This window comes from Pholis gunnellus (assembly GCF_910591455.1).
Source record: "Pholis gunnellus genome assembly, chromosome: 3".
NCBI classification, from domain to species: domain Eukaryota; kingdom Metazoa; phylum Chordata; class Actinopteri; order Perciformes; family Pholidae; genus Pholis; species Pholis gunnellus.
The window spans coordinates 12,301,765-12,329,264 of NC_136529.1; the positions used below are offsets into that span (position 1 = coordinate 12,301,765).

The 27,500-nt window shown below is 43.7% G+C and overlaps 1 protein-coding gene across 1 annotated transcript in view; it reads left to right on the plus strand.

Moving 5' to 3' along the window:
• Positions 1 to 3,552: 3,552 nt before the first annotated feature.
• foxj3 (forkhead box J3) overlaps positions 3,553 to 27,500 on the plus strand; it is a gene marked incomplete at its 5' end in the record, with an annotated part of 37,602 nt that continues 13,654 nt past the window's right edge. The window contains 2 exons of the mRNA XM_079157056.1: positions 3,553 to 3,873; positions 25,003 to 25,077. Of these exons, the coding sequence (XP_079013182.1) occupies positions 3,553 to 3,873; positions 25,003 to 25,077 (396 nt within the window). The remainder of the gene's footprint in view (positions 3,874 to 25,002; positions 25,078 to 27,500) is intronic.

Below are 27,500 nucleotides of genomic sequence, written 5' to 3' on the forward strand. Positions count from 1 at the left end.
TCAGTAAATTAAGATGTTTTTAGAAACTCTTTTCAATTTCTCATTCAGAACTGAATCCGCTATTAATCCTGGGAGGATCAAGAAACTTTGAGTGCTGAAAAGAGAACGCGTTTTACCATCCATTCCTCCCTCTGAGCCCTCAAATACTCTTCTAAAAGCAAATTGGAGTTTCTTTTTACTGTTTTTTGGTGGTGACAGTGACGGAACCCCATTTTCTTTAAGCCAGATCAAAGTGGCTCCGTGTGTGTGTGGTATCGCAGTCTGTTCCCTTGGGCTCGTAATCACAGCGCCTGAACTCTCAGACCTCTTCGCTGCAGACTCCGTTGCCACTTCCTGCTCTCTGCCAGGCCTGATGCCAGCATGGCCGTGGTCCTCCTCACACCCTCCCCTGTACTGCTTCATCTCCCCTGGCTTTTCTTCTCATCTTGCTCGCCTCCTCAGCGCTCCTCTGCTGACTCCCAGACCCGCCGATGAACATCCTCAGACAGTCATCCCTGACGTGGCGGCAGGCTGGGGCTTGTCCCCGCTCTGACTGTCCCACTGCCTCGCAGGGTAATGAAGGCAGCAGGGGGAGGGGGGGGGGCCCGACTCACTGCCCGCCTGTGACACGCTTCATCATTCCTGCCACGGCCCAAGGTTCTCTAATTAAGACACCGACTTGGCCCTGCAGATTATGGAGCAGCTGGATCATTAGCGTAGAGGGTCAAATGGCATACGTCTCTGTGTAGCAGGCGCTGCGCCTTTCATCAACTCCCGTCTCCGGCAGCTCACCTCTGGTGGCCCCCCCAGAAGGCTCTGCCTGCTTCCTCTTCTTCCATTCCCCCATTCATACTGAGCGCTTGGTGTCAATGGAAACATTTACATCAAGACCACAAAGACGTACCTTAATACAGGTCCTCACACTGAGCTGCATCAGGAACACCTATCTAGATCTAGTCAGATGAGTGAGGATTTAAATCGGTGGTAATTAGAAGGTTACGTCTTCAAATGTCTAGCGCTGTCCGACCACTGGACTGAGAAAAGCCACAAATCTCCTCTTTAATTAAGCTGGAACCGGATATTTTTGGGTATTTTTTAAGTATCAAAGGGGTTGTCAATTAATTTTTTCTTGACCATGTAATTGTATCAATTATTTAAAGCTGTTGGGCTCGACAAAATGTTATTATAATATATTTGTGGCTGCTGTATTCTGTTATAAACCTGTACATAATGTCTTGTTGCAACTAATTGCAGTATAGGTTGAGTGATTGTAATGGGAAAGGTCTCCTATAATATGCATAGAATATGTCAAACTGGAATGATTATTAAAGTGTAGTGGGTGCAGATATTACAATGGATAATATGTAGATATTCAAAGTCGAATTAGTTTTATATTTCAATAGGGCGCCACTCGAAGAGGAAAATGACTGTCAGCAGCAGCTTATGAGTCACTTTTATTTCAGTTACAGGGTGGAGATATTTGGTGCATCATTTGTTTGTCTTTTCGCTGATGAGGAACTGATCTCCAGCATTAGGCTGACTCACCTGTCAGGAGTCAGTCAGCACGTCTGCACGTCTGCTCATCTGTCAGTCTGCTCATGACTGCAGAGGCTGGGAGAGTTACCGCAAAGTGTTGCTGTTTTCATCCAGGCCTCACACCTGTGAGCAGACAGGCTTCAACTGTCAATGAAAGAGGGGAAAAAAAAGCACAATTAAAAACCGTCTGTCTCCCAAGCAAATGAGTAAAGTGAAACTCAAAACACTTTGATTAGCAAAAGTTTTCTTTCTTCTCGTTTAGTTAGAATAGTAGTGGGCAGCTTGATTTCAGTCAGTTAGAATAGATTATAAAGGGGACAAGTTGACACACCCGCCATTAGCCAAAATATGACTAATAATTGGCTAATATGCTGCTTTTATTTGACTAATATGCTGCTTTTATTTGACTAATATGCTGCTTTTATTTCATGCTATCGCCCTCCTCAAAGCTCGAAGGTTCAGCTAGAAGTAGCACGTTGGGCCATAGTTTGGTGAAATATATATATATATATATATATATATATATACATATAAATATCAAAATATAGTAAAAGAAATGCTCATCATAGAGATGGACAATATAGGAGTATGCTCTAGTTTGAGCAGCTTATTCAGACCATGCATTTATTTTCCAATAAAACGTGACATGAATTCAAGCTGACGACGGCTGCTTTTCTACATCATCCACCAATTTAGATTCTCAAAGGATAATTTAAAGGCGGCTCTCCAATACAAAACACATTTTAGATTTACATGTTTTGAAATATATTACTTAAAGCCTTTTTGAAAAATATATATTTAAAATAAATTATAATCATAAAAAGAACACAATTTGGAGTCGATGTCTTTTGGATAAATTGTATTTAAATTATTTTTAAGATTCATCTGAAAGTGGTTGAATCACATTTTGAAGAAAATAAATAATAACTGGGTATGATACCTTCTTACAAAGTGAACACAAATACTACTTTTGAAAGATACGGTGTTTGACCTATTGAGTGCCGTCAGGACTATTTATTCCCAGCCTGAGTGCACACTCAAAACTCTCTCAAACACACACACACACACTTATGTGAGCATGCTCAGTCGAGAGAAAAAAATCCCACAACTTGGTGAGGATTTCTCCTTGTCCCGCACATTCTCTCTCTTTTTCCCCCCTCAGCTAGATTGCAGTGTCATCCCGCTCAGGATGTTCTCCCCCCACATATCCCCGTGTTCACCTACGTTTGTAACTTTAGGCCTTTCTACTCTGCCTCTCTATTTTAAGACGGGGAGGGCAGTGTGCCGAGAGGGACGGACAGACAGACAGGCTATTGCAGGCTGCACTCTGCACAGCACGGCCGACACGCACAGGGCCGAGGACGTTTTTTTTTCGAGACGACACTGGCTGGCTTGTTTTACGGCAGGGGGCTCTGTCTGGGGGAGGCAAGGGAGGCAGGGGAGGAGGCTGGCAGGCTGGCAGGCGGGGAAGAAAGGAGAGGGGGTTTACTACCCTCAAGAGAGTCGGAATTCCTCCTGAGCCATTCCCCCATTTGGCTGGCAGTTGTGAAAACAATTGCCTGGCATTTACTTTCTCTCTCTCCCTCTCTCTCTGTGTGCAGATGGAGTCCCAGCTATGAGTCAGCTTTGAGAGCAGCAAGTGGTGGAGAAAGTGGTGGGCTTGTGATCTGCTGCACAGCTAATATAAGCATACTTTACAGAGACACTTGGTTTTTGATGTTGGCCAAACGGTTCAGAGTTGCTTCCTCGCTTGCATTTGTTTTCGCTCTCTGCAGCGTTGCTAATATACATATCTTTCATATCCCATGTACTCCTAGTAATAATAGAATAGCTGACTTATAAAGGCATGTCTTTTTTCCCCTGTTTCTCCAGAGTTGACCTTTAGAAGACGCCATGCTGATGTCTTGAGCTGAGGAAGACTTCATCCTCAACCTGTCTCTGTTTGTTATTCCACACCTGGTCCCCCCTGCATCAGTCAGCGGACAGCATCCACCTCTACATTTTCCCCACCCCCCTCCGGCCCAGCCTGCCGTCAGCATGACGTCGGAGCTGGAGAGCAGCCTGACCTCCATGGATTGGCTTCCTCAGCTGACCATGCAGGCGGCCATCCGCAAGGCGGACGCTCAGAGTGCCCACGGGCCAGGCATGGGCAAGAAGAGCGCCCTGCTGGACCCTAACACCACGCTGGACCAGGAGGAGGTGCAGCAGCACAAGGACGGCAAGCCGCCATACAGCTACGCCAGCCTCATCACGTTTGCCATCAACAGCTCGCCAAAGAAGAAGATGACACTGAGCGAGATCTACCAGTGGATCTGTGATAACTTTCCCTACTACAGGGAGGCGGGCAGCGGCTGGAAGGTGAGAAAAAGAGGCATCTGTTCTTTACTTTGAGCCGATACAGCAGATGTTAAAGTGAGTTGCCATCATGGTGATGATAGAGTTGCATTCTGGTTATAGTGGCGCTTCTGACTTGAACAAACTGTGTGTCAAACCAAATATGACGCATAATTGTAGAGCTTTTGTTTAGTTTTTACCGTTCCAATGAGTTGATTTCCTCGTGGATATGTTTCTTTGACTTAACAGTTTGGTAGTAAAGTGTGGACAGCCTGGAGAAAAGTTGAGATTGATATTCCTTGACGTACATCTTTGTTTTGTGGTCGCCGGGCATCTTAAACAAAGTGAGATGCCGTTGGTAATCACCGTTGTCACTTCTGAGAAAGCTTGGAGAGAAACTACGAGCGCGCCAAATCACACTAAGTGCCTCACTCCTCCAGATGAAGAATGGTGCAGCCCTGAGAGAAGCATATGAAGTGTAAAACCCTGGATTAATATTCAGAGAAGTGGCCCCTATCTGTGCGAACACAGACTAAATAGCCCATTCATGGGTGGTATTATTCATTGCAGATGCCTTGATAGGAGAAGGCCATTATGCAGAAGAGAGAGCCAGTGCTGTGTCATCATCTCAAGGAGCCCATGATATACCGAGATGAAGCTATGCTGATTGCCTTTTAAAGGGCCCAGATGGAAATTGATATTAGAATGAGTTTTCCAATCAGTCGACGTTTATTGGAAATAGAATCTTAGGCTCTGCTTTATTGCAGTCAGACAAGATGTATGAAGCCCATTTCCTGGGGCGACAAGATCTGGCGTGTGTACAGGCTGCATGGAGGTGTGTTTGTGTGTGTGTGTGTGTGTGTGGGGGGGGGGGGGGGTAGGTGAGGGAGATGAGAAAGCATGTGTTATTATAAATGGATGGATTTTAGTTTTTGTGGCAAGGCCTTTTGAAAGGAAATGAATTGTTTCACTTTGCATCCTTTGTTTCCTCTTTTACCTTCATCATCCCTTATTTAGTGGGCAGCAACGTAGCAGCGTGTTTGCTGTCAGTCGGCCTGGATTCCTGCTTTGAGTATCAGACATTTATACTCTGCTCTTTATTTTGTATACCGCCCACCTTCTTTAGCGTTAAGTTTAACCGTTCACTGTACAGTAACGCTTTTCTCTAGACATCGGCACAAGGTTCCAGCAGTGTTTACCGCTGTTAAGATTGTTAACAGATCCGGTTGCAGAGCATATAATACTCATTGTCTGTATCTGTTAAAGTAAGCAGCTCTGAGTTAATCATAATTTATGTGGGTTGAAGTGGACTTGGTGAAGTCTTGGTGGACATCCACAGACTTTGTTACTCTGAAATAGGAAGGTGTAACTGACCAGCCCATCTAAAGTAACTGTAGGTAAGACACAACATTTATTTGACACTTCTTATATATTTTAGATTGGGTGATCCTCAATGGGAATCAAATGGGTGCTGCTGGCAGGGTTGGAGATGTTCTCACCCAGTTCCAGTCCCCCTGTAGTTGGAGCAGGAAGGACTACGTGGCATTAATTCATCAACGCTTGACTAATATGCGTAGCTCTTCATATGCCTTTGGTTATTTTGTTGTTAAGTGTAGCTTTATCACAAAATCAGCTGCTGATTTCATGATTCACATGCTCAGAAAACACTGAGGGATATTAGACATGCATTTGAAACCTTGTTTTGAATGCCTACAAATAATAAAATGGCATTCAAGATTTGGAAATGTCATGCAATCCTAATTGATAACAGGTTTATAAAATAAAAGAGCTGTTTCTCAAATGCAGCAGCTCAACTGTTATTTTCTCATTTTATTTTATCTTTGTATCCATGTGTCTGTCTAGAACGTACTTGGCAGCTACCCAGCGCATGGGTTCAATCCCCGTGGGGATTAACTGACCAGGGCACATTTTTTTAAATTGGAAGTAAGCATGCAGTTTCAAGCAGTGTTGGATCATGGGAAATGTTCACTTTTAAAGCTACAGTTGGTAACTTCAATAAAAAATAGCTATTTTATTATATTTGCTCAGAATTTCACTATATCCGGACAATCGGTGAAAACATCAGGTTCCTCTGCTCCCAATGGCCATAGCAAGATTCCATCGCCATTCTATGTCGGAGCCGAGGATTCTCCAGTGCGGCGTGAATCACTGCTCGTGAATCGAGATTGTGTTGCTGCGTTTGCCTGTTTCTAGTCTCGCATGTTTTCAGAAAGAATTGACAGTTTGTAATATATGACAAAAAGGTATTTTCATTAAAAATTCACAACATAACTTCATAAATCAAAACATATTTTTATGTAGGGATTTAAGTTTTAGCTTACATCATTCGTAAAGGTTGCCATAGTAATATTAGAGTAGTACAGATAAGAAAAATGTGAAAAATGCACATAATTACTGTACAGGGTTATTTGCATTAAATTACTTTAGTATAGGAAAATCCATTCTGTATAGCTGCTGCTCTCTAGTGAGTCCTGAAAACATGTACAACCCTTGAACATGAAATCCTTGGCAGAAGGATTGTTTAGATTCCGTGAAACGAGGTGGACCGATTGATTTTGATTTGATGGGATTTCTTCTTTACATTGTGGTCTTTTTTTTTTTTAACCACAGAAATTAAACTAACATAATTCTATACAGTGACGACGGTAAGCATTTCTTTTCAGCGTTGTGTGTGTAATAGAGATCTGACGTAACTGGAACAACACCGCGGGTGTAAGAGCGAGTTATAGAATTAGTCAGCGTTGGGTGAGATTGACGCTCTTCAGGTACTTTCTAGTTTAGGGGAGGCTTGCGTAGATCAACACATTTTGACCGTAATGTGGGCTGCAACTGTAGAAATAGCCCCCATTTTAAAAGTGACAGAAACCACATCACTCTAACCAGGATGCTGTACAACACAGGAAACGATGCAAAGGCGGTTTGAAGATGTGCTCGTACGCTAGAGCCTGCGTCACAACTCTCTCTCAGTTCTTGTTAACGGGGTGTTTTCCCTGCCATGGTTTTATTCTCAGAATGTAAATAACTGAAATAATGCGTATAGAGTGTTTATAAAATCGTTTCAATGCATAAGACATTTGAATGAAATCCAATATGCTGTTTCCGTGCCCGGGGCATTTGAGCAAGCTCCAGTAGCCTTCGGTTTATTCCTAATGTTTTTTGTGCTCGGGAGTATTTTCACAACCCATCACACAAATGATATTTTCATCTGAGCATGTGCAAAAGCCAAAAGTAAAGTTCTCTCCCAAACATCAGGAGGTCACTAGGAGCTTGTACAATCAAAGAAGCGTCTAGCATGCAAAACCGAATTGAAATAGTTTCATTCTGTAATAGGCACACAGCAGTAACGTTTCCCTGCACTGTAACCATTTCTATGCTGTGAGTCTACCTATAGTGTGACGGAGTATATGCATGTTTGTGTGTGTGTAATTAGTTGGCAGCGAGCATGCCTGGGTGGGGTGAATGTAGGTCGGATGTAGTCATCGCTCCTCCGTTCCCCCGGAGATGTCAGTCGCAGGAATTTGGGACTCCACGCACGCATGCGTCTGCTTTGTATGATAATGCGAGCTGTGCCGGCGAGATGAGACCGGGGCTAATCCGCGCACCGGCAGCTCATTTAATAATCTCAATAGAACCCCCATTAGCCTGCGCTTTTAAGAAATATCAATAAGTGCTGTCAATAAAAAAAGGGATAATTCATCAAGGTCAGAGAATGTGAGCGCTGCCTTCGAGAGTGCAGAATATGCGTTCGGCATCTATGAGCGAGCAATTAGAGGTTGCTTTTCTTACCGCTCTCTGCAGCTCTCTGAGGTACTTTTGATTCATGCTGTGCAGGTCGGTCCAAGCAGTCTTCAGTACGGTTCTGCTGATATACTGTAGCTTCTGTGTCCCTCTGTTCCTCCTTCAGGATACTTGTCTACAGTCAGTGCACTGTTTCTATGTGTTCCTGATTATAATTCATATCTGTGGCCCAGTCTTTTCTATTTCAAAGCCATAACAGGAAATGTTCTGAGATTAAAAGGAGAGTAGTCTTCTCCCACTTTAAGGTCAGAAGACCAGGTCTTTTTTTCACCACAAAGATGAGACTTTTAATACTTTGAAAACATTTAACTTTGAGTGAGTTTCAGCATTTAAGATACCGTAAGAACGGTTTGAATTTGGTTTAATATTTAAAACTGTGGCTTCTCTTTATGATTAGTAATTAAATGGATAGAATAAGAGCTGAATTTAGTCTTCAAGTCTGTTGTCAAAACTTCTCATATCTGCTCCATCTCTTCACGGATGCTGTCTTGCGTGTCATTAATGGTGAATCAGCGTTCTCTCACTTTCGATCCAACTGTTTGTGGGGCAATAGCCGTAAAAATGATTTGCAGACGCGTGGCTTCAAGACACTTGAAAAAGATGCAGGGGAGGGGATATTCCCCTCGTCAACCTCTGTGTGCATGCGTCATGACCGCAGTGGTTAAGAGTTTATTGAAGTTAGTGCAAGTGTTGCTTTGCCAATTAGTACTTGCACATTTTGATTTAGATGCTAAAGTCTCTGATGCCAAACTGAACCAATGCCGAGCAATGACCGGAGTCTGTATTCTTTGTTGACAACATTACATTACAAGATGTTTTAGTTCAGTCTGGTGAGATTCTTTAACCCATCGTAAGATAACAGCTTGAATATCAAAGTACTTCTCCTTAAGTCTGGCAATTTACAATGAGAGTTTTAATCAAGATGATAAGTTATGTGTGATTTATTAAATAACTCTTAAGATCATGCAGTCACTGTTAAGGTGTTACAAGAAATACATTTGAGCAGATATTTTACTACAAGTTATTTTTCATATGTTTTAACTTATTGGCTTTATTGGTATCTGCAAATACATTCACTGTATTGAAATAATCAGAGCTCTCTGGTGTTTCTGCACTAATGTCTTCACACTGGAAGGGCTAATTCAAGCTAACAGACCTCCCTAAATGTTCTGATCTGTACGCAGTCCTTCTCCAGCTCCACCTCACAAAGTATGAGACACTGCTCACCTCTGTCAAAGGAGGAGGGACGGTGTGTGCAATTTCTTTTCTGGTATATTTTCTTAAAAAAAAAAAGAAAAAAAAAGTGGTCAGGAACAGTATTGAGTAGAGACTCCACATATACTCTCAAACGTTGACCTCCATGCTGATCTCAAACCTTCTCCCGGCTGCTTCCAGGCTCACTGCAGGCACTGTGTAAATTCCCCTCTGCATTTCTTCCAGGTGAAGAATGCCAAAGAAAATCTGGAGCAATTCTCAACCAGTTTAAAAATGCCTGAAATGTTTGCTCTTGAACTTTAACTGTTGGGGAGATTGTTGCTACTGGCATGATTTTCTTTTCTTTTTGCTCTTCCACACCTGTGTACAGGAAAGGAAATTAGCTTGAAGAGAATGTGGGCTATACTGTTGATTGCCTAACAAACATTGAGTCTCCCGTTGCAGCTTCACTGAGGCCCGTAGCTCTCACATGATCTTGTTAACAGGGAAATATAGCTTTGGTCTGTAAATGGTCCAGTGTGCGGGGATGGGGGCGCAGAGCTGCCTTCTGCAGGGGCCCTGGACCTCGCTTTGATCTCATTATAAAATGCAAATACACAGTACCCTAAACAGATCAAAGGTTCAACTTCCCATTGGATCTGAGGCTTAATAATAGCGGCCTGGAGCAGTTTTCTATTTTTTAAGAAGCGATTTGGGTAGCTACTGCTCCTCCAGGACATTATTTACTCTGGAGATAATGTTCCTGCTTCAGACTAGTGACTAGCCACAGCTCAGAAAATCCCTGCCCCTGTTGCTTATTTAAATAAGATTGGTCAGGTATGAGAATGTGTGCTTCCTGCCCCTATCTCCCACCTCAAGCTTGGGTTTGCAGGGCCTGAAATCTGAAAGTGTAAAATTGCTTCGGTGCTTGACTCCCTGATACCTTCATCTGCTTTTCTTAGCTTGTATCATCATTACACCGTAAAGCAAGCATTTGAATTTTAAGCACTTTGCTGATACTGAATTTTTCAGTAGCACTGATGCACATTTAGAGCTGCTCTGTAACTCACACACACCAAAGCCAAGTCCAAAATTATCCCTTTTTTTCCCCCAGTAAGTTCACAAATGTCTCCTCTACAGTCCCGTGTCATATACACCTTTTAGCTGGGTGAGATGCAGAGTCCATAGAGCATTCATGTGATACAGCAGCATTTTTTAACTGTACAGACGGTATTAGCGGCAGCGTACTGGCCCGGCACCGACTCTGTCAGGTAGTGGGAGCGGTAGTGATTCACTCGGCAGCCTGTTTGATCCTGCTGTGAGGCGGGTTCCCGTGTCAGGAAGCTCCAGCCTGGCCGCCCGCCCACCAGCCTCACCTTGCACCCGCCTACCGGCGCCCCACCGCTCACGCTCTGGCCCTTAGAGTGGGCGGGGAGAGCAGGCTGGCAGGCCTTGGCACGGATACGTTTTGGCACGGAGCTGCTGTCCCCACACTCCGCCGAGTGAAGTGCTGACTGCAGTGCAGAACATAAAAGGCCCGAGGCTTCTATTGCTTCCTCTCGTGGCCTGCAGGCCTTGTGTAGAGAAGTCGGCTTCACTTGAAACTGTAGCTGTCTTTTTTTTTTTTGACAGTCTACGGCTATGGCCATATAAGCTGTTTTTGGGTTAACGAGTGTGTGCTATATATGTCTAAGAATATATGGTATAGCTTCTGTTATCCTTTTTAAACACTCATTAACCCAAAACGGCTTGTAAACGCTGTTGACCGTGGTTATCAATCGATTCAGTGAACTTCCTCCTCTGTGACGTCTGTTGAAGTCGATTCCTGATCTACAGGTACAGATGCATAGAGTTCTGGATGTGAGAACTATAGAGTAGACGGGGAGGGTCAGGATCTGTATTTCTGTGTGTTTTCCAGAGCTGTCCGTTTATGTGGCGACTGAGATCATCACCTCCAGGAGGCCGAGCCCTTTCTTTGTCACAGATATGTAGCCTGAAGCGCAGCTGGGCGGGAAAGTCAACCCCGGTGTCACAGTCAAAGTTGTGAACTGCAAGGAATTTGAGGCTCTTAGAGTCTACGGAGGGTAAGATGAAGGGCGACGGGGAGCTGCTCAGAAACTCTTTAGTCATCGGTCCGTGGCCAGAAAGATTTAGACTAAAATAGAGCTTTGCTTTCCCTGTATTTTAACCCAGCGAGTGGCCTTTTGCCCTCCATCATTTTTCTACTTGGCTTGCTGTCGCCTTTGCGTAATGCAGCGCATGTACAGTCGCAGCTTAATATTGCTGAGAATGTGTGTGAATACTGCCACCCTCTCTAAAGAAGTCAGGAAAGTTTTCATCCTTTAAAACAATCCTTTCCGTGCAGACTGTTTGTTCGGAGGAAGAATAAAAGCCTGAACGGTCATTTTTCTGTATTCACATGCAGAAAAAGTTAGATTTTTAGATGACATTTCTGTTTTACATATTTCTTCCTCAACTGATGATATCATTGTAAAATCAAAGCTGTTTTTGTCTTTGAATTTAATATTAAACTGTACGTTTACTACGTAAACATGTTCATAGTTGTAAGTTGGCTAGTTTCCTCTAGGTGCAGTACACACAAGCGAAGTTGAGCAAGCACAGTCTTCCATAAATCTTAACTGCCTCCTCTATTTGTCTTAAGATAATGAAGACTTTGTTTCTTTGACATCTGTCCATTTTATAACGGAGACAATGCCCCCTCTGTTCTCTAAAACAAGAAAACAATGCGCTCACTGAACTCTTATCTTGTGGAAATATTCAACGCTACATTGTCTATCACTTTCCTGTACCTGGACACAAAGCCATGTGTGATATTTTAGGGGCAAATGTATCTCAATATCAGCTACTGTTCTCTGTAAATATGAATATTAACTCGCACTAACTGTACGCAGCCTCCAGTAGCATTAGTTCAGTGATTGGTTAGGCTAAAATCCAATCCTCCCCTCCAGGAAACCGCTAATAATCCGATATCGGACTGAAGAATGGAGTTGCACCGTAATGTTTGCACGATTCTGAATATCGGGCTACCTTTTTGTTGACATTGGGATCACAGATGGTGCCTTTTAACATGGCCTCTTGTGTGCGCACTGATTTCTGCCTTAACAAAGAGGCCGAGGAAAGCGAGGGAACGCTGATGAATTCTGCGTGCTATAAATAGATCACAGTCCTTGGAATCTGCCCTGTTAAATGAATCTAAGGTGGGTTAGACTGGCTACTGCTGCCGGCTCCGTCCATATATCAAGTTCATTCTAGAAAAGTAAACAACGTGTGATTAAATTTTAATAAATATCTTTTTTTCTCCTCTTTTTTTTTTAACTTCTCCGGGTCTTTTCAAAATGTAATTAATAATATTCATAATTAAGGTAGCCGGCTCTCCCTAAAGAACGGTTGCCTCCTGTGATGCATGCAGCTCATTTATCTGCCAGTGCTGCAGCGCGCACGCAGCGTTTCCTTTTTGGAAATGAAAGGAAACGAGGCTGCGGCACTAATTAGCGGAGTCTAGAGGAAGGATCTTTGAAAAAAAGTATATGGCAACCTGAGAGCGCTGATTGGGTCAAAGGTCTGTAGCTTGACTGAGGTAAACCCTCCACTGAACATCCACTCAGTCATGCTGCCTTACATCCACACTGCAGGTCACTCACATCTGATAGGACCGTTAGCCCTGATGATCGCCATGTTGATAACATCTGCATGGCGAGTAATCATCTTGGAAATACGTCTTGCCGGTGTTGTTTTAATCCAGCTTCTCTCTTCTCTGGCAATTACTTAACCTGCGTCACCTTCTGCGTCAGCTAATGGCTTCACTCTGCTCCTCGCTGCTTTATTTTTTTTATGCCTCCGCGCCGGCTACAGCCAAGGCCAGAGGCATTATGCTTTAGTGTTGTCCGTCCTTCTATCCATCGCTCTGGTCCATTCTCATGAACGAGCTCTCTCACAAAGGCCTGCAGGGAATTGCTTAAAACTGACTCAAGGTTGAACTGAGAATATTTTGGTGGTCAACGGTTGAGGTCAGTGTGACCTCACCTCCGTCCCGTCCTTATGAACGCGATAGCTCAGAAGCCCTTGAGGGAATTTCTTCAATTTTGGCTCAAATAATCCACTTGCGCTCCAAGTTGAACTGACCTCCCACACATTTTTGGCCACAACTCAAGAATTCTTATGCAAATTCTGACAATTTCACACAAATGCCCATAGTGATAAAACGATGAAGTGGTAACATTTCGGACAGACATGGATGTAAACTGCAGCATGACTGGTTTGCAGATGCGATAATTCGAGTTTGGAACAAAAGGCGAGCAGCCATGTGGCTCTACACGACTGCCATTAAACGCTGCTTATTGATAAAGATGTCACCATGGTAGAGGATATGTTTTTTTTTTTTTGGTCCTCTGCCTTGTCAGTGAAGCAGGCTGTCTCTTATCCCAGCAAGATATTTGATCATGCTGCTGGTGCGTCCTCAGTGGGGGTCAGCAGTCTGTGAGAGAGAGAGAGAGAGAGAGAGAGAGGGGGGGGGACAGTGACACAGCTGTGGCAGCCGAGTGGAACCGGTGATGGATGACATGCCAGAGCGGGCTGCGCTGCCTTCCCAGGCGCCTGTGTTGACAGGTTCGGCTCTAGCATCTCACATTCAGCATCAGTAGGGCTAATCGCGGGTCATGCCGGGCACAGATGTGATGCGTGAATTCGCTCCTGTAATTGCTCATTTGTCAACGTCACATTCTCAAAAGAGCAGATTTCTGCTGCCACGTTATTGAATAAAACTTGCTGTAATGGACAAATGTTAAAAAAATGAATCCGATGAAATGAAATCGCAATTCAGGGGCAGTGTAAGCGTTTTTCTCAGGAGTTGGTGGAAACCAAAACTGAGCTTAAAGAAAATGTTGTACTTCATTGGGTGGTCACAAACACGACTCCACGTGAAAGCTAATGTTACCTAGCATCTGCTGGATGTGTACGCAGGTGACTGATTAACATATCAACCTCAAAGGTGGTAATATGTCTGGCTCCCGTGTTTCTTTTAGGGCAGTATTTTAGCAAAACAATCGTCTGAAACAGATTATGTAGCAAAGAGACACTTGCAAACAGCATTTCTACGAATAAATATGATGATTTAGTGTAAATGCATTCATTCATTTTCTTTTTGCTTCTGGTATCCAATGGTGAAAGCTAAACGCTGTAGCACTGAATGTATTGGCTCCTTTCTTGTAGCATGTAAATAGTTTTGTGTGTGTTTTGTGCGTGTGTGCTTATAATCCAAGCCCTGGCTGTAAGCCCTTCAGCCTGTGCTCCACGAGCCTCAAGGCCACAGCCTCTCCCCACCAGTTAATTGCATCTGAATTAGTCCATTAATGTGGCCGTGTAGAGGGATGAAGGGGTGCACCGAGGTGTCTGGCCTCTTTTGACCACTGCAATGTATTATTAATGGGTCAGCAAGTCTGGCAGCTCTGCATTAACTTGTCTAATGGACTGTAGGTCTGGTCCGTGATTTCCTTTCAGAAGGACGTCGAATGTGAGACATATTACGGGGGGGAAAAAAAAGCTTCTCTTGTTCAGAGTTTGTTAGTGAGAGCGGAGCAGTGGTTCAAAAATGTGACGTCGCTTCTTGCCGTTTGCTCCCTGCTGACAGGTTAGCGTGGGAATCCGAAGTCCCACTGAGTCATCACCCTGTGTCTGTCATGCACGTGTACTGTGATGTACTGTGCTAATGAAAAGCTAAGCATTGGATCAGATTAATACGGATGGTGGTAAATGCAACGGCTTTACTTTCCCCTTCTGCTTGTGTAGTAGCCGAGTGTTTTGAAGGGCACGAGGATGACTGTAGGAAGTGTCGGAGTGAGTGACAGACAAAGAAAACAGAGCTGATCTTCACTTTTCCAACGTTTTTCAAGTCGTATTGGAAATACACTCGACTGTACGCGGCCCAAGGAGATTTTAGTCATGAGTGGTGAACAACATTTCCCTCCGTACACTATTCAAATGTCATATTTGATTCTAAAGCTGGAGTTTCTTTAAGTATATCAACTTCAATAGAATTTCTTTCTTTCTTTTTTGCACAGAAATAACAGGGGTATGTAGCCATGGTCACTATTTGTTTCTCAACAGTCAGCACTGAGCAGTCACAAGAATATGACCATGCAGAGATAGAAGGTTAAGGAATGCATGTGACTGTTTTATTTACCTGCAGTCTGGTGGTAACGTGCATATTGAGCAGCAGCATTAAGCTCTATAATGTTTGTGTCGACATGCAGGAGAAATAAAAGGTCAGAACGTCTCGGTGTTTCCTCTATATATCGTGTGTTTTCAGTCGGACTGTTTTTCATTTTGTCTTCCAAAACATCACATTTTACATTTTTGGTACGAGGATGTAAAGTGTGCTCCATATGCCACTTAAAGCCTACGGTGAAAAGAGTATACGTTGAAGCAGCACACAAAAAGCTTTCTTTGCCGTTACTTAATTTGTCTAACTCCTAAGTGGACAGTTGGCACCACCCCGTCACCATTAGTAGCTGCAGTCGCTTCTTCATTGTTAGTGGGCGCTGTAGTCAGCAGGCTGCTCCGAGCCATTGTCGGAGGATAGCATCAGAGGCTCTTCTTCTGGCTGATAATTAAGTGGCGTACTGACAAACGGCTTTCATCAGATCCCTCATGTGGAACTGAGAGCACGCGAAGGCTTTCAGGGAGGATAAACCGGAGGACGTCACTTTGCCTCCAATCTTTCGTGGCCTTGTGCTGCCTCTGCAGTGGAGGAGGGAGGGAGAGAAGAAGAACCAGACTCAATTTAACAGCGCTGTGCAAGACGCTTCTCTTTGCTGATATTGTCAGTCTGTGCCGAACCAGTTTCCCAGTTAGTCTCGAGTGACCAAGCACACAGTACGTGCTACATCTTTTTCCCCCCCCATTTGAGTATCTGTCAATTACTTTTGTTTCCTCAAGGCTGATGTGATGACCTTAGCTGCTAAGTGCATGAGAAGAGATAGGCTGACGGAGTTTGATCCAGAGCGCGCAATTGTGACTATAACCCCCTTAAAACATAAAATGTCCCATCACTACAACCTCTCTTTTAGATTGTATCAACATTTATTGCGTGTGCGTTTGCCAAACTGTAGCAGAAATCAGTTGTCTTGTTACCTAGAATTGTGCATTTCAAATTGCTGATTCTTGGTCAAAGATGGTTCGTTAGCCAACGTCAGTTCATCGGCAACTGAAGTGAGGGCTGAGCAGCTGCTAACAGGATCACTGAGATGAAATTCTTCTCAGCAGTTACTCGAAGTAAAGAACTACAAAGCAGTTACCATTAAATCTAATTCCACATGTGAATGTATTAATTATTGTCGTGGAAAAGGTTTACTTTACGATTTGCAATATTGTAGCTGTTGTTGCAGTAATTTGATCTGGTTTTCTAGATACAGATACATTTTTAAAGTTAATTTCAAGCAAAATACTGGTGAAATATTTATCAGTGGCACAGTTAACATTGGTGAAACAATACTTTCTTGATCGCCCTATTGTTCATCCATATGATGAAGTGGATGCTTCACACTTTTATTTCGTTCTCCTGACTTTGATATTATTCCTGCCGTGTCTCAACCTTCTTGTTCCAGCCTGAGCTACTGTGTTGTATCTACTGGTTTACTGTTATCTGTCACTCGACCCCGCCAACTACCATAGAGGGTCCGTGCCCATCGTCACTGCTCCTCATTTCGTCTTGGTTCATCACCAATGACAATCCTGTCAAAGGTCAGGCGTTCTGAAATAATCCACTTAATAGAATAATGCTGCACTTCTGCACCGTGCAGTAGTGTAGAAACGAGCGGTCTGACTGAGTGCGGTCTGGCTCTGAGCGAGAGGGTGGGACGCAGAGGCAGAGGCAGAGGCAGAGATATCGGCGAAAGAGAGAGAGAGACAAAGACAGATCGCTCTCTGAAGGACTGTGATCAAATAGGCCTCGTATGAGTGGCTCGGGGCTTTTGTTGTAGTGTGACCTGCCATTCAGTGTTGCATTAAGTGAATCCCCCCCCCCCTCCCCCCCAACACACACACACAGCTTTTAAAATGTGCAGTGACCGCCTCCCAATTTATAACGGGAATGCTCGAATTTCATACGTAGCATTCAAGCCGGGGCTGTAACCTCGAGTGCACGTAGAAAATAATGCAGAAGTGTTTTTATTTTTTATTCCTTGAATTGCTACAGGTCCAGTCCAAGGCTGGTCTTACAGCAACAAAGAAGGCAGGGAATGTGGGTGCCTGTGTGAATTCAGAACATTTATATTGGAGTCTCTAACCTCACGCTTCTGTTGAAAAGGCGAACTTCCTTGGTGTAGCGTTTGTAAACTTCTTTTATGCCGCTGGAGAACCGTGAGGTTTTGTTTTGGCTCAGTCTATTGTCTGAGCTCTATAGGATGCAGTATCCCTGAATTACCCTCCGAAAAATCACCTGGCAGATGGAGTTGGATTGCTTTGCTTTCTTGGTATCAGACCTGCAGTTTGAATGAATGCCGCCGGCCTCTGGAAAGCCGTACACCTGTGGAGGCTGATGCAAACCACTGTCCTCAGTTATCCTCTCAATGGGCTTCCCTGCTGTGGCAGGCGAACTTTGACAGCTCTGTGTTTTTTTTAAATTTATTTTTCATTAATTATAGCTTTTTAAAACTCCTTAATAATAAGGCAGGCATGTCAGTATTGTAAATGATCTGAAAGGTTTGTTTGTGATGTCGGTGTTCGGGCTTCTCCTGATAACATCTTCTGTTTGAGTCCACACAACATGTAATAGCTTATCAAGCTAATTTCTTTCTTGCATGTATTGGCCTCTGCTAGTGAAAAATGGGTTTAATTTAGCCAAATGCTCACAGTTTGGGGGGGGGGGGGGGGGATTTCCCCATAGTGTCATCTCCTTCTGCAGAAGTGGCTGTTGAGTTCTAATTAATATAATAGCTCAAAGTGCTACACCAGATGACCTGCGTCTAGATAGCCAAAGTTAGCGATCGTTTAGATTGGTGTTGATTTCTCATTTTCTTCAGTCTTTATGGACGTAGACACGGAATAACAGGTTATTATATTTATGACAGATCTCACCTTGGCATGTATTTTTCCGCGGCAGGCAAGCAAACTGTTTATGTTTTATTAAAACTACATACAAGTCAGTAAAGATCAGAGACTACGGGCTTTAAAACCTAGCATGCCAACATATGACTACTAGATGCCGAGGGAGGCAGATCAAATGCCTTTGAAGATGGTTGAAAATCGTTATAGTTGACTTCATTTGTATTTGAGTGTTGGTTTTGGGTCTCTTGGTAGCTTTGCTAGATGAGAGAGAGCTTTGCAGTGTGTATTGGCAGACTTTTTCAGTCAGACAGTATGGTGTGTGTGTGTGTGTGTGGTGGTGGTGGGGGGGGGGGGGGGGGTCACTGTCGTCAATAAAGCTAAACATGTCTTTAACAGGTGCAATATGTAATTACTTTGTCATTGAAACCCAGGAAAACCCACTTTGTTTACCCCTCTTCTTCATGATTTCCATGTACATGTTTTGAACGCGTGCTGTTAAACAGGAAGTGGACGTGATATAAGTATTCATAAAGTGAAGCTTTCAGCATCCTGGCACTCCTTTGTCATCACACAGCAGGTTTTCATCCCGTCAGCCAGAAGAGCCTCGTTCTAATGGCCTCAGGGTCAGCGCTCTCCTCACAGCTAACAGGATTAAATCATCTGGTGATTGCACCTGGATGAACTTACCTTTCTCTACCTGTGTGAATGTGTGTCCGATAAAACATGTTTTTTTTTTTTTTTAAAGCTGTGCCTTGCGGAGCGAATGCTGTGTATCCCACATGCCTTCCCACACCCACTACAAATAGACAGCGAAGGTGCTACATTCCGTGGCCTCGGAGCAGATCCCCGAGGCTGAGGAGTATGTTCTGTGTTGGTGGGCATGTCACAGGGTCCATACGAAATAACAAAGGCCTAAAAATACAGTAATATACGTGTGTGTGTGTGTGTGTGTGTGTGTGTGTGTGTGTGTGTGTGTTACTGATTCACTTCTCGTTTCTTTTATCGTGGGTTGGCTTGCTGCACTTTCTTAACGCGCCTCACTGTCACCTTTTCCTTTTGGTTTTTCAGTCCGTCTCCTGGTCGGGCTTGTTAGAAATATTAACTGTTAGTGAAATTGTTCACAGACAGGAAGAGTCCTAAAACCTGGAAATGAGTAAGCATTCTTCAACTTCCGGTTCCCTTGTCTTGAAGTCGATGGTTTTTTGAATGGGTTTTTGGTTAGATTCCTGAAATACGGTCTGTGGTTATCACAAGCTCAAGAGTTATTGACCCCACACTTTCAAAGCTTTTACGCGTCTTTTAAAAAGGCGGTCACTTACAAATGGCTAAATGAGACTACAAAACTGTGGTGGAGTTTGTATACAGCTTGTATACGTCAGCTTTTGACGATTGTATTTACCCTTCAAAAATCATAAAAGTAGCGTTCATTTGTGAAGATTATCTTGCTGAACAAAACGTGTAAGTATCAAACAATTGTGTTTGCCACGGAGCTTATTTTTCTGCAAAAATCCTGTTGGCTTTTTGTCGAGGGAACCAGTCCGATGCAAACTTCCGAGGTTGGCCTACAAGAACTCCTCATCCCTGCAGCGCTCTACTGCAGATATGTGGAGGACACGCTGTGGTTGTCAGTACTGAAGTCGGAATAGTGATACTTTTAGTATTTCCAAAATCCGTCGCTGCAGATTGAACACTTAAACATTATGTTTACACAAAAATCATTTAAAAGTGTGCAATTCTGTCGAGGTAAAACAATAAGACTATATGATTTATTATTTCCATTATTGTATTAGAGATATTGAAACATGTTTATTTTATAGGGCTGCAAAAATGACTTTCATTATTAATTAATCTACCAATTATTTTCTTGAGTTTGTCTTTTTTTATTTAAAAAAATATAATTTCCAAACGTATTCAGAGTACACACACACACACACACACACACACACACACACACACACACACACACACACACACACACACACACACACACACACACACACACACACACACACACAGAGAGACAGACGAGGCTATTAACAAATCCCCACATCTGAGAAGCTGAAACCAAAGAATGTTTGGAGAAAAATAACTTCATTTAATAATCTCTTCGTAAAAATCTAATGTTATTTAAAGAAGAAATGCTGCATTCTTCTAGCATGCAGCAGGAAAGGCTTTGTCATGCTGGACAGGCTTCCTCCCTCGCATGAAATCATTTTCACACATTGATGAAATTTCACTGCTCCCTCTTCTTAGAGATAGATAGATACCTGTGCTCTGTGTTCACACACGACCGGCTCTTAGCTCTTTGTGTTGGTCCATCTTTCTTTCCATTTGTTTGGCTGTTGCTTCTCGTTCATTCACTCGCTCAACTCACCCACTCAAAGACTCGTACTTTCTCTCCATCTCACCATTCATCCATCCAACAGATCTTATTTCTGTATTTTTTTCCAAACGGATCTGAATCATCTATCTCGACAGTGGCTCAGTTCTTACACCCCTCCATCATTCAGACCTGCTGACAGGTCAATTAGAGGTTGGCTTCTTCTGATTCTTCATTCTTCACTGCTCTACAGACATACAGCATATTAGATGTGGCAACACAGGCCTGTACAATATTCTTTTACCTGAATGCTTTTGTCACTCTAAAAGCCTCACGGTGCACCGTGTCTTCTATTTCATTGTAAATGTGAGAAGACTGTGATTGGGTACACAGTGTCACCTAAACTAACTCAACTCTTGCATTTTTGAAACTGCATCCTTTTTCTCCCCAGACCTGCTCTTTATTGGAAAATTAAAATTGAACTCTTTGACTATTTGCCTGGATGAGCAGCTCCTGCAGCGGAGGTCATTGTAATGTTGAACTGCTGGTTCCTGACAGCCTTTAACACGGCCTGTTTTCCCACACACTGCAGTGCGGAGGGAGAACACTTTGATCACAAAGACGTGATCCAGCAGCATCTAAGTTCCCCTCCAGTTTAATCTTAACACTTTAAGAGCACCTCTAGGTCATCTCAGCCTCTCACTCAGGAATGTTTCAAGTAAACTCACAACTGCATTTGTGCAGTTGTGGGAAATATAAGAGTGGGCTTGGTGTGTGTTGGTTGCTTAGAGCCCCCACGCACTTTTTTCAATTTTTCCTTGTTTTATTTTTTTAGCCTTGTCTAGGGGGCATAAAGTTGCAAGAAGATGGTGTGAATGTGGGAAGGCCAGGAACCTACGGGGGCATTGATTTATTCCCGTTGGACCACAGTGTGACTCTTCCTCTCCCTGGGATGCTGGTGTTCGTCCCTATGTCATAACCGGTATGTGTGCGTACATGTGTCTGTCCCAGCATGCCGAGTTCAGTCCCTTGGGTCCCTGACCGTGTGCACGGGGTCCCTACCTCCTCCTCCTCCTCCCCAGCTGTGAGGAGCAGGGCTCTGACATGGCCTGTCCCTTTAGCTCACTCTGAACGTTTGACACGCCGAGCGCAGAGGTCAGCTTGACCTACTTTCCCCTGGCGGTCCTTCTGCTGAGCTGCAGCGCTCCTCAGCAGGGGGGGGGCGGCAACGAGGGCGGAGCTGCTTACGCCTTCACTGCTGTCCTGGTGTGTTAAATCACCGCCATTTGTTAGGAGACACGTACCAGTGTGTGTGTGTGTGTGTGTGTGTGTGTGTGTGTGTGTGTGTGTTTTTAGGTGTGTGGGAGGCATCCCACACACACAGGTTTGTGCTGAGGTTGGATATGAAGTGCTCTGTGGGGGTTGCAGGTAGATGCTGGGCAGCACTTGGGCAGGACCCCTGCTGTGAGCTTTGTCTGACTCACTTTATGTATCGCTGTTCACACCTTCTGACCTCCTCCACCTACTTCCTGTCCTTCTGTACTGTGGATCCACTTCTACCCGAATACACAACCTATAGCCTACCATTTAAAACCAAACACTTTGTACTCACACGGACTCAGACGGTAAATCTAAGGCGCTACTGCTCAAACGCTGACATATTGTTTACAAGTGCAGCGGTAATTGGCCTTAATTTTTCATCAGCCTATCGTTTGTTGTCTTGCTCTCCCCTTTCCCTCCTACTCAGCAAATTCACCGCGATCTATCAAACGAAGCGACTGTCGCTGTCATCGTGTTTTCTTTCCTTTTCTTTCCCCCCGCTGCCGTTGTAATATTTCAAAGTCCCTTTTGTCTTCTGGTTCGTCTCTTCACCTAAAAATGACCCACAGCCTGTTAGCTTCACTCCTCAAATGTGTCTATAGCAGTGGAAAGAGTTTGTCTGACACAATATGGGATGTCGCGGGCGCCTTTCAGGAGAAGAAGAGAGCGGGCAGGCAGAGTTCATTAAAAAGTAAACTTCTAATGTAGCGTGTGGCCTCGGCTGCTTGACTGTATCAATGATTTAGGCCCAGCAGAAGGACCTTAATGGATAGAGCCACCTCTCTGTACAAGTTCAGCTGCTTCTGTCCGCCTTGCACCAAGTGGCATACACACTCAGAGGCTGGGGAAGGGGTACTTAAGTGTGTATGACATTACAGCTTGCATCACACACCCTCCCGCTCAGACACCCCCTTGTTGGACATGTCTCAGGGGGTTTTAAAGGAGCATGGTAGCTGGTTAAATTGAGAGCCTCATATCTGTTTGTAACCATCCACTATACATGATCGCATTCTGCATTCACATTGTTTTATTCATCCGAACCAAAGTGAAACTGTGACGAGGCAAGGGGACAGAGAGTGGCTTAAAGGACGAGGCCCGTTTAATGCAGCCTATGTGAAGTAGTCGGGCTGGGCCTAGTGATGAGGAGGAGCGTCTGTGAGCCTCAGGGTGGGCGAGATCTGTTGTCCCGTTTTGTGTGTCAATCACAATCACTACTCCTCCAGATTAATTTACCAGTCTGTGTTTTATGTGAGTTTTTAGGTCTGATTTTTCTGCATCAAAGCACTGCACGTTAAGGTGGCTATCTTGTGGCTGGATTACATTCAGTCCACATAGAGTTCTGATCGCAGTGCAAGCCTGAGTGCTTCCATATCTAGTTTTGAAGATCCGATAGCAGTGTGACCAAAATAATATTTTGGTTTTGAGACGTCTACACCAATGTATTCTGGTGTGTAACAGAGGCTGCAATGGTCGATAACGTTTTGTGTGCGTGTGTAATTCCTAAAATAAATTCAACCGGAGCTAAAACTATTTTTCGATTAATTGATTAGTCAATCGACAGAAAATTAATTGATTGACAACCAGTTAATCATTGCAGTTTCAAAGCAAATATGAAAATGTATGTAAATATTTGCTCCTTTTTCTGTGTTTTTTGTCTTTGGGTTCAGATTACGCGAGACGTTTAGAAATGTCGCTTTAGGCTCTCAGAGCCTGTGATGGGCTTTTCTTACTCTTCTTTTTTGTCGTAGAGTAGACTAAACGATTTATCATTGTTAATTAAAAAAAATAAGTGACAGATTTATTGATCATGAGAGTAATCGCTAATGAGATGAACCACACGCGTTTATAATGTAATCTTCTGTTTTGTGTCAATTGTATTTTGAGTCCTGATAATCTCTTGTGTAGGCGTACGATGCCTGCTTCTCACATGACTTATAAGCATCTATGTCTCTTATTACCCCGTCTATTGTATGTTGTGCTGTTGTCTTTGAATTTGTATGGTTTTAAATTTCCACTTTTCAGGGATATGGGCGATGCTCCACCCGAAATCTTTTGAGTATCAAACACTCAGCCCTGCAGTCTTAGAAGTTGGCTGTTCAAATGTAGTACGACAGGAGCGACGGTTATCTTGAATTTATGTCACTTATATTGGATTACAATAGTATAGTGAGATTAAAATAAATTGTCAAAATGTCCAGCAGCATTACCCACTCTTCTGCAGTCCATTCTCATGCTCACATGGGAAGCACAGAAAAATAAGCCCTTCTGGCACAGGACCAGAACTGTTTAGACTCTGGAGCCAGTTTGCCCCTCTGTAGCTTCTGTTGGAGAGCAGTCTGACACTGGCATTTCAGGGTGATTTAACCAGAGAGATTGACAGCATTACAACGAGGCCGTCATTATCATCCCTCCTGTGGTATAATTGCCTATAATACTGTTGACTAAGCAGCTCCCATCTTTTGCACTTGGGGCTCTCTCTCTCTCTCTCTCTCTCTCTCTCTCTCTCTCTCTCTCTCTCTCTCTCTCTCTCTCTCTCTCTCTCTCTCTCTCTCTCTCTCTCTCTCTCTCTCTCTCTCTCTCTCTCTCTCTCTCTCTCTCTCTCTCTCTCTCTCTCTCTCTCTCTCTCTCTCTCTCTCTCTCTCTCCCCACTCATCTTCTGCATCCGTTAAACTCGTCAGAGAATCCTACAGCTTTTTAGTGTGGCCATCTGTCAGTACCACTCCATAAAGTGGAGTGGAGAACCGTGTGCATTAGAAGCCCTGGGCTGACCTGCCTCCAGCTGGTTCTGAGGGGCCTTGGTGGAGCTGGTTAACCCAGGACTGGAGCATCGTTCTCCAGCCCTCGTGGCTACTTCAGCCCACCTCGCCTCACCAATCAGGCAGCTGGATGAAACCTCCCTCTTCACTGCTGTTGAGTAGCTTGTAACACTGTAATGAGTTAACTTTCAGAATGATCTACATAATTTATTTCCCCCCCACAGGAGCTTTGCTGAAGCATTAATTAATATCAGGCCCTGGTATCAGCAACCATCCCAGTGTGGGATTCCTTCTGGCTCCTATTTTTGGCACCCGAGGAATTTGATATGTTGTGCAACCAGAATGCAGTTTGTTGGACATACATGAAAGATATTGCCTCCTGGTGGCTTTGTACACAGATTGAGCCCGTGTTTATATATACATGTGTGTGTGTATGTGGAGTGAAATCTGGACACAGTTGCAGGCCAGATCTCACGCCACTGAAACAAGCTGACCTCGATGACAGGAGCTGTGACTAAACCTACATGATACATGCCAACAAGTTGTATGCCCTTGTTGCTGTTGGCAGTGATGTTCTCCACACTCAAGTACTGCAGACTTGTTTGTGTAATTGTTTTTGTTTTTTTGTTACGTGTTCACTCACCTTTCCACCTTTCTCTCTCTGTCTGATTTCTCCTACAGAACTCAATACGGCACAATCTGTCATTGAACAAGTGTTTTCTCAAAGTGCCTCGCTCCAAAGATGACCCTGGAAAGGTGAGACTTTGAAATACAAGAGGAATGTATGCAACTATGAAAAAAAAAAAATACAAATAGATGAATATGTCTGGTTTACTGTCTGAATTCACCGTTACATTTCTGTGCTATGTATCGTGCTTTGTTACCTTTGAATGGCTGCCAGGTCTCTGACAGTCTGGAAATTCATGGCATGCTCGTAATCTCTTATGAACCTCCCACCCCCACAGAATTGCGATTCAAATGTAAGGAGAGACCAGTTTGTTGGACCAGCACAGACAGCAGATGTGGGTGATGGAGGGGGAAAAAAAGTGAAAGACTGGTGGAGATTCGGCCGTAGCAGGGCAGAAGTCAGGGGTCTCATTTTTTAAACAGTGCGAGGAATCCATGCCAAGTTGTATGTGCGCACTACGCATGGGATGATGTCATGATCATCCCTGCCAAAATAATTAATATTATCCTGATAATCTTCAAAATATGCTTAGAACTGTTAAAATGGCACTAAAACATACAATATTTTATTACATCACATATGGGACACATGTTTCTTTAGTGAACATTGTTTTAAGTGAAAAACAATCAATCTTGAATATGTTAACCATGAATCATAAGGTCCCCCTGCATAGAAAATATTAACATTGTGTGAATCTGTTCTTTTACATGATTCCTGTATTTTTCATATTTTTTTAATCAGGCTCTATTTCTCACTTCTCTACCTTGATAGCGAGCTTTCCCGAGTCACTCGTCAGGGTATATTCACTATTATCCCGATAATGGAATTTCACCACGATCAACTAAATGTGTTTATATCGCAATAAAATCCAATGTCGTCCCATCCCAAGTATGCACAAAAGACGAAAAACGGTGTTGAGCAAAAAAAATCACAGACTTATCAAACCGTGCGTACACACGCCTGCAGGAAATGTTACCTTTATACATCTCAGTCCACCTGGAAATGTTTTAACTAGCCTCGTGTCCCACCCTCTACACGCCCACATTCAACCAGTTACACTCCCATCACGTTTGTTTCTATAGATTTCATAACTCAGGCCCTGTTTTGTGCGTAATGAATGAGATCTCAGCCGGAACCTATTCAGGACAAACATCTGACTTCATTTTGCTCTCTACTCAGCCTCCATTTCTCTACTCTGTCAGAGGATGTTTAGTCCAACATGTTCATTTGACATTGGATTCTCAGTAGTACCACCTACAGCTGCTTTTATCAGCCCGATTGACTTCACAATCTGCTCCGATAGGTAGTGTCCCCTGGTCCGCTGAGTAGTTCATGAAGAAGGAGCCTATGGGCCTTTATTTAGTCTGACGCATGCATAGGTCTAACCATATGTAGCCTATCCCAGATTTCATCCCAGCACTGTCGGAGCATACGCTACATATGCTTAGGGAACCGCACAAATAATCACACACAAACAACCACACACACCCCGACACATGCATGAAGAGCTACGCCTAGCTGTGTAGAGGATGGGGACTGAATGCTAATTTCATGTTTTGCTGTAATCCTCTGATATTGACACTCCTGGGAGCTGCTCCACTAAATACAAAATAATCTATTGCTGTATGGATCCCATTCCGAATGCATGGCCAACATGCTCGCATCCTTAATGTTTAATTTGGAATTTTCCTCACTCCCTTCCCCCCCGAAGACAACTTCAAAGAGGCGCTAGCCGCTCTTGATATGTTGCATCAATATTGTAATGTGGCAGGAATATGAGAACTGCTGGTTGGGTGAGATAGGAGAGTCATGTCGCTCTCTGTCTGACTCTCTCTCTCTCTCTGAGATGGTGTAAGAGATGACAGTTGGTATAGTACATACACACACCCCGTCTACCTCGGAGGTAGAAACGCAGCCTGTGAAGGCTACCGTTAATAATCCCTATTTTAATTGCTCTTATATCTCCGTCTGGAGTTGCCAGGATAACCAGTGTACTTGTTGTGTTTGTCCTTCCTATATTTACACAAAAAAAAAAGGGGAACTAGATGACAAAATGCATGTTGATGTATGAAAATGAACTGCGCCATTTACGAGTAGAGAGCAGGTAGAGTACGTCTGTTACCAGGATCTGTGGGTTTTTTTAAACGCAATCTCTCCAGCAGCCTTTGTTTTGTGGCTGCAGAGGATATTGTGGCTTCGCCCCAGACTTCACAGGCACACTTCTCTTGGCATTGCTACAGTATGTTGCAGTGTATTTGTGAATAATTGAATGACTCTTTATATGTTTGTCTTTTTTTTTTTTTCTCTCCGCCAACTCTCTTGGGGTGGGTATAGGGAAATGCAGAAACTCCCCTCCCATGCGGGAAATGTTCCCCCCTAATTAAACGAAACGTCACCAAGCGTGGCTTTGTCTTTGTGACCCCTAATTTTGAAACATCTGCATCTGTGCCCCTGCATTTAGCCCCTGCACCTCAACACAGAGGAGAGCCAC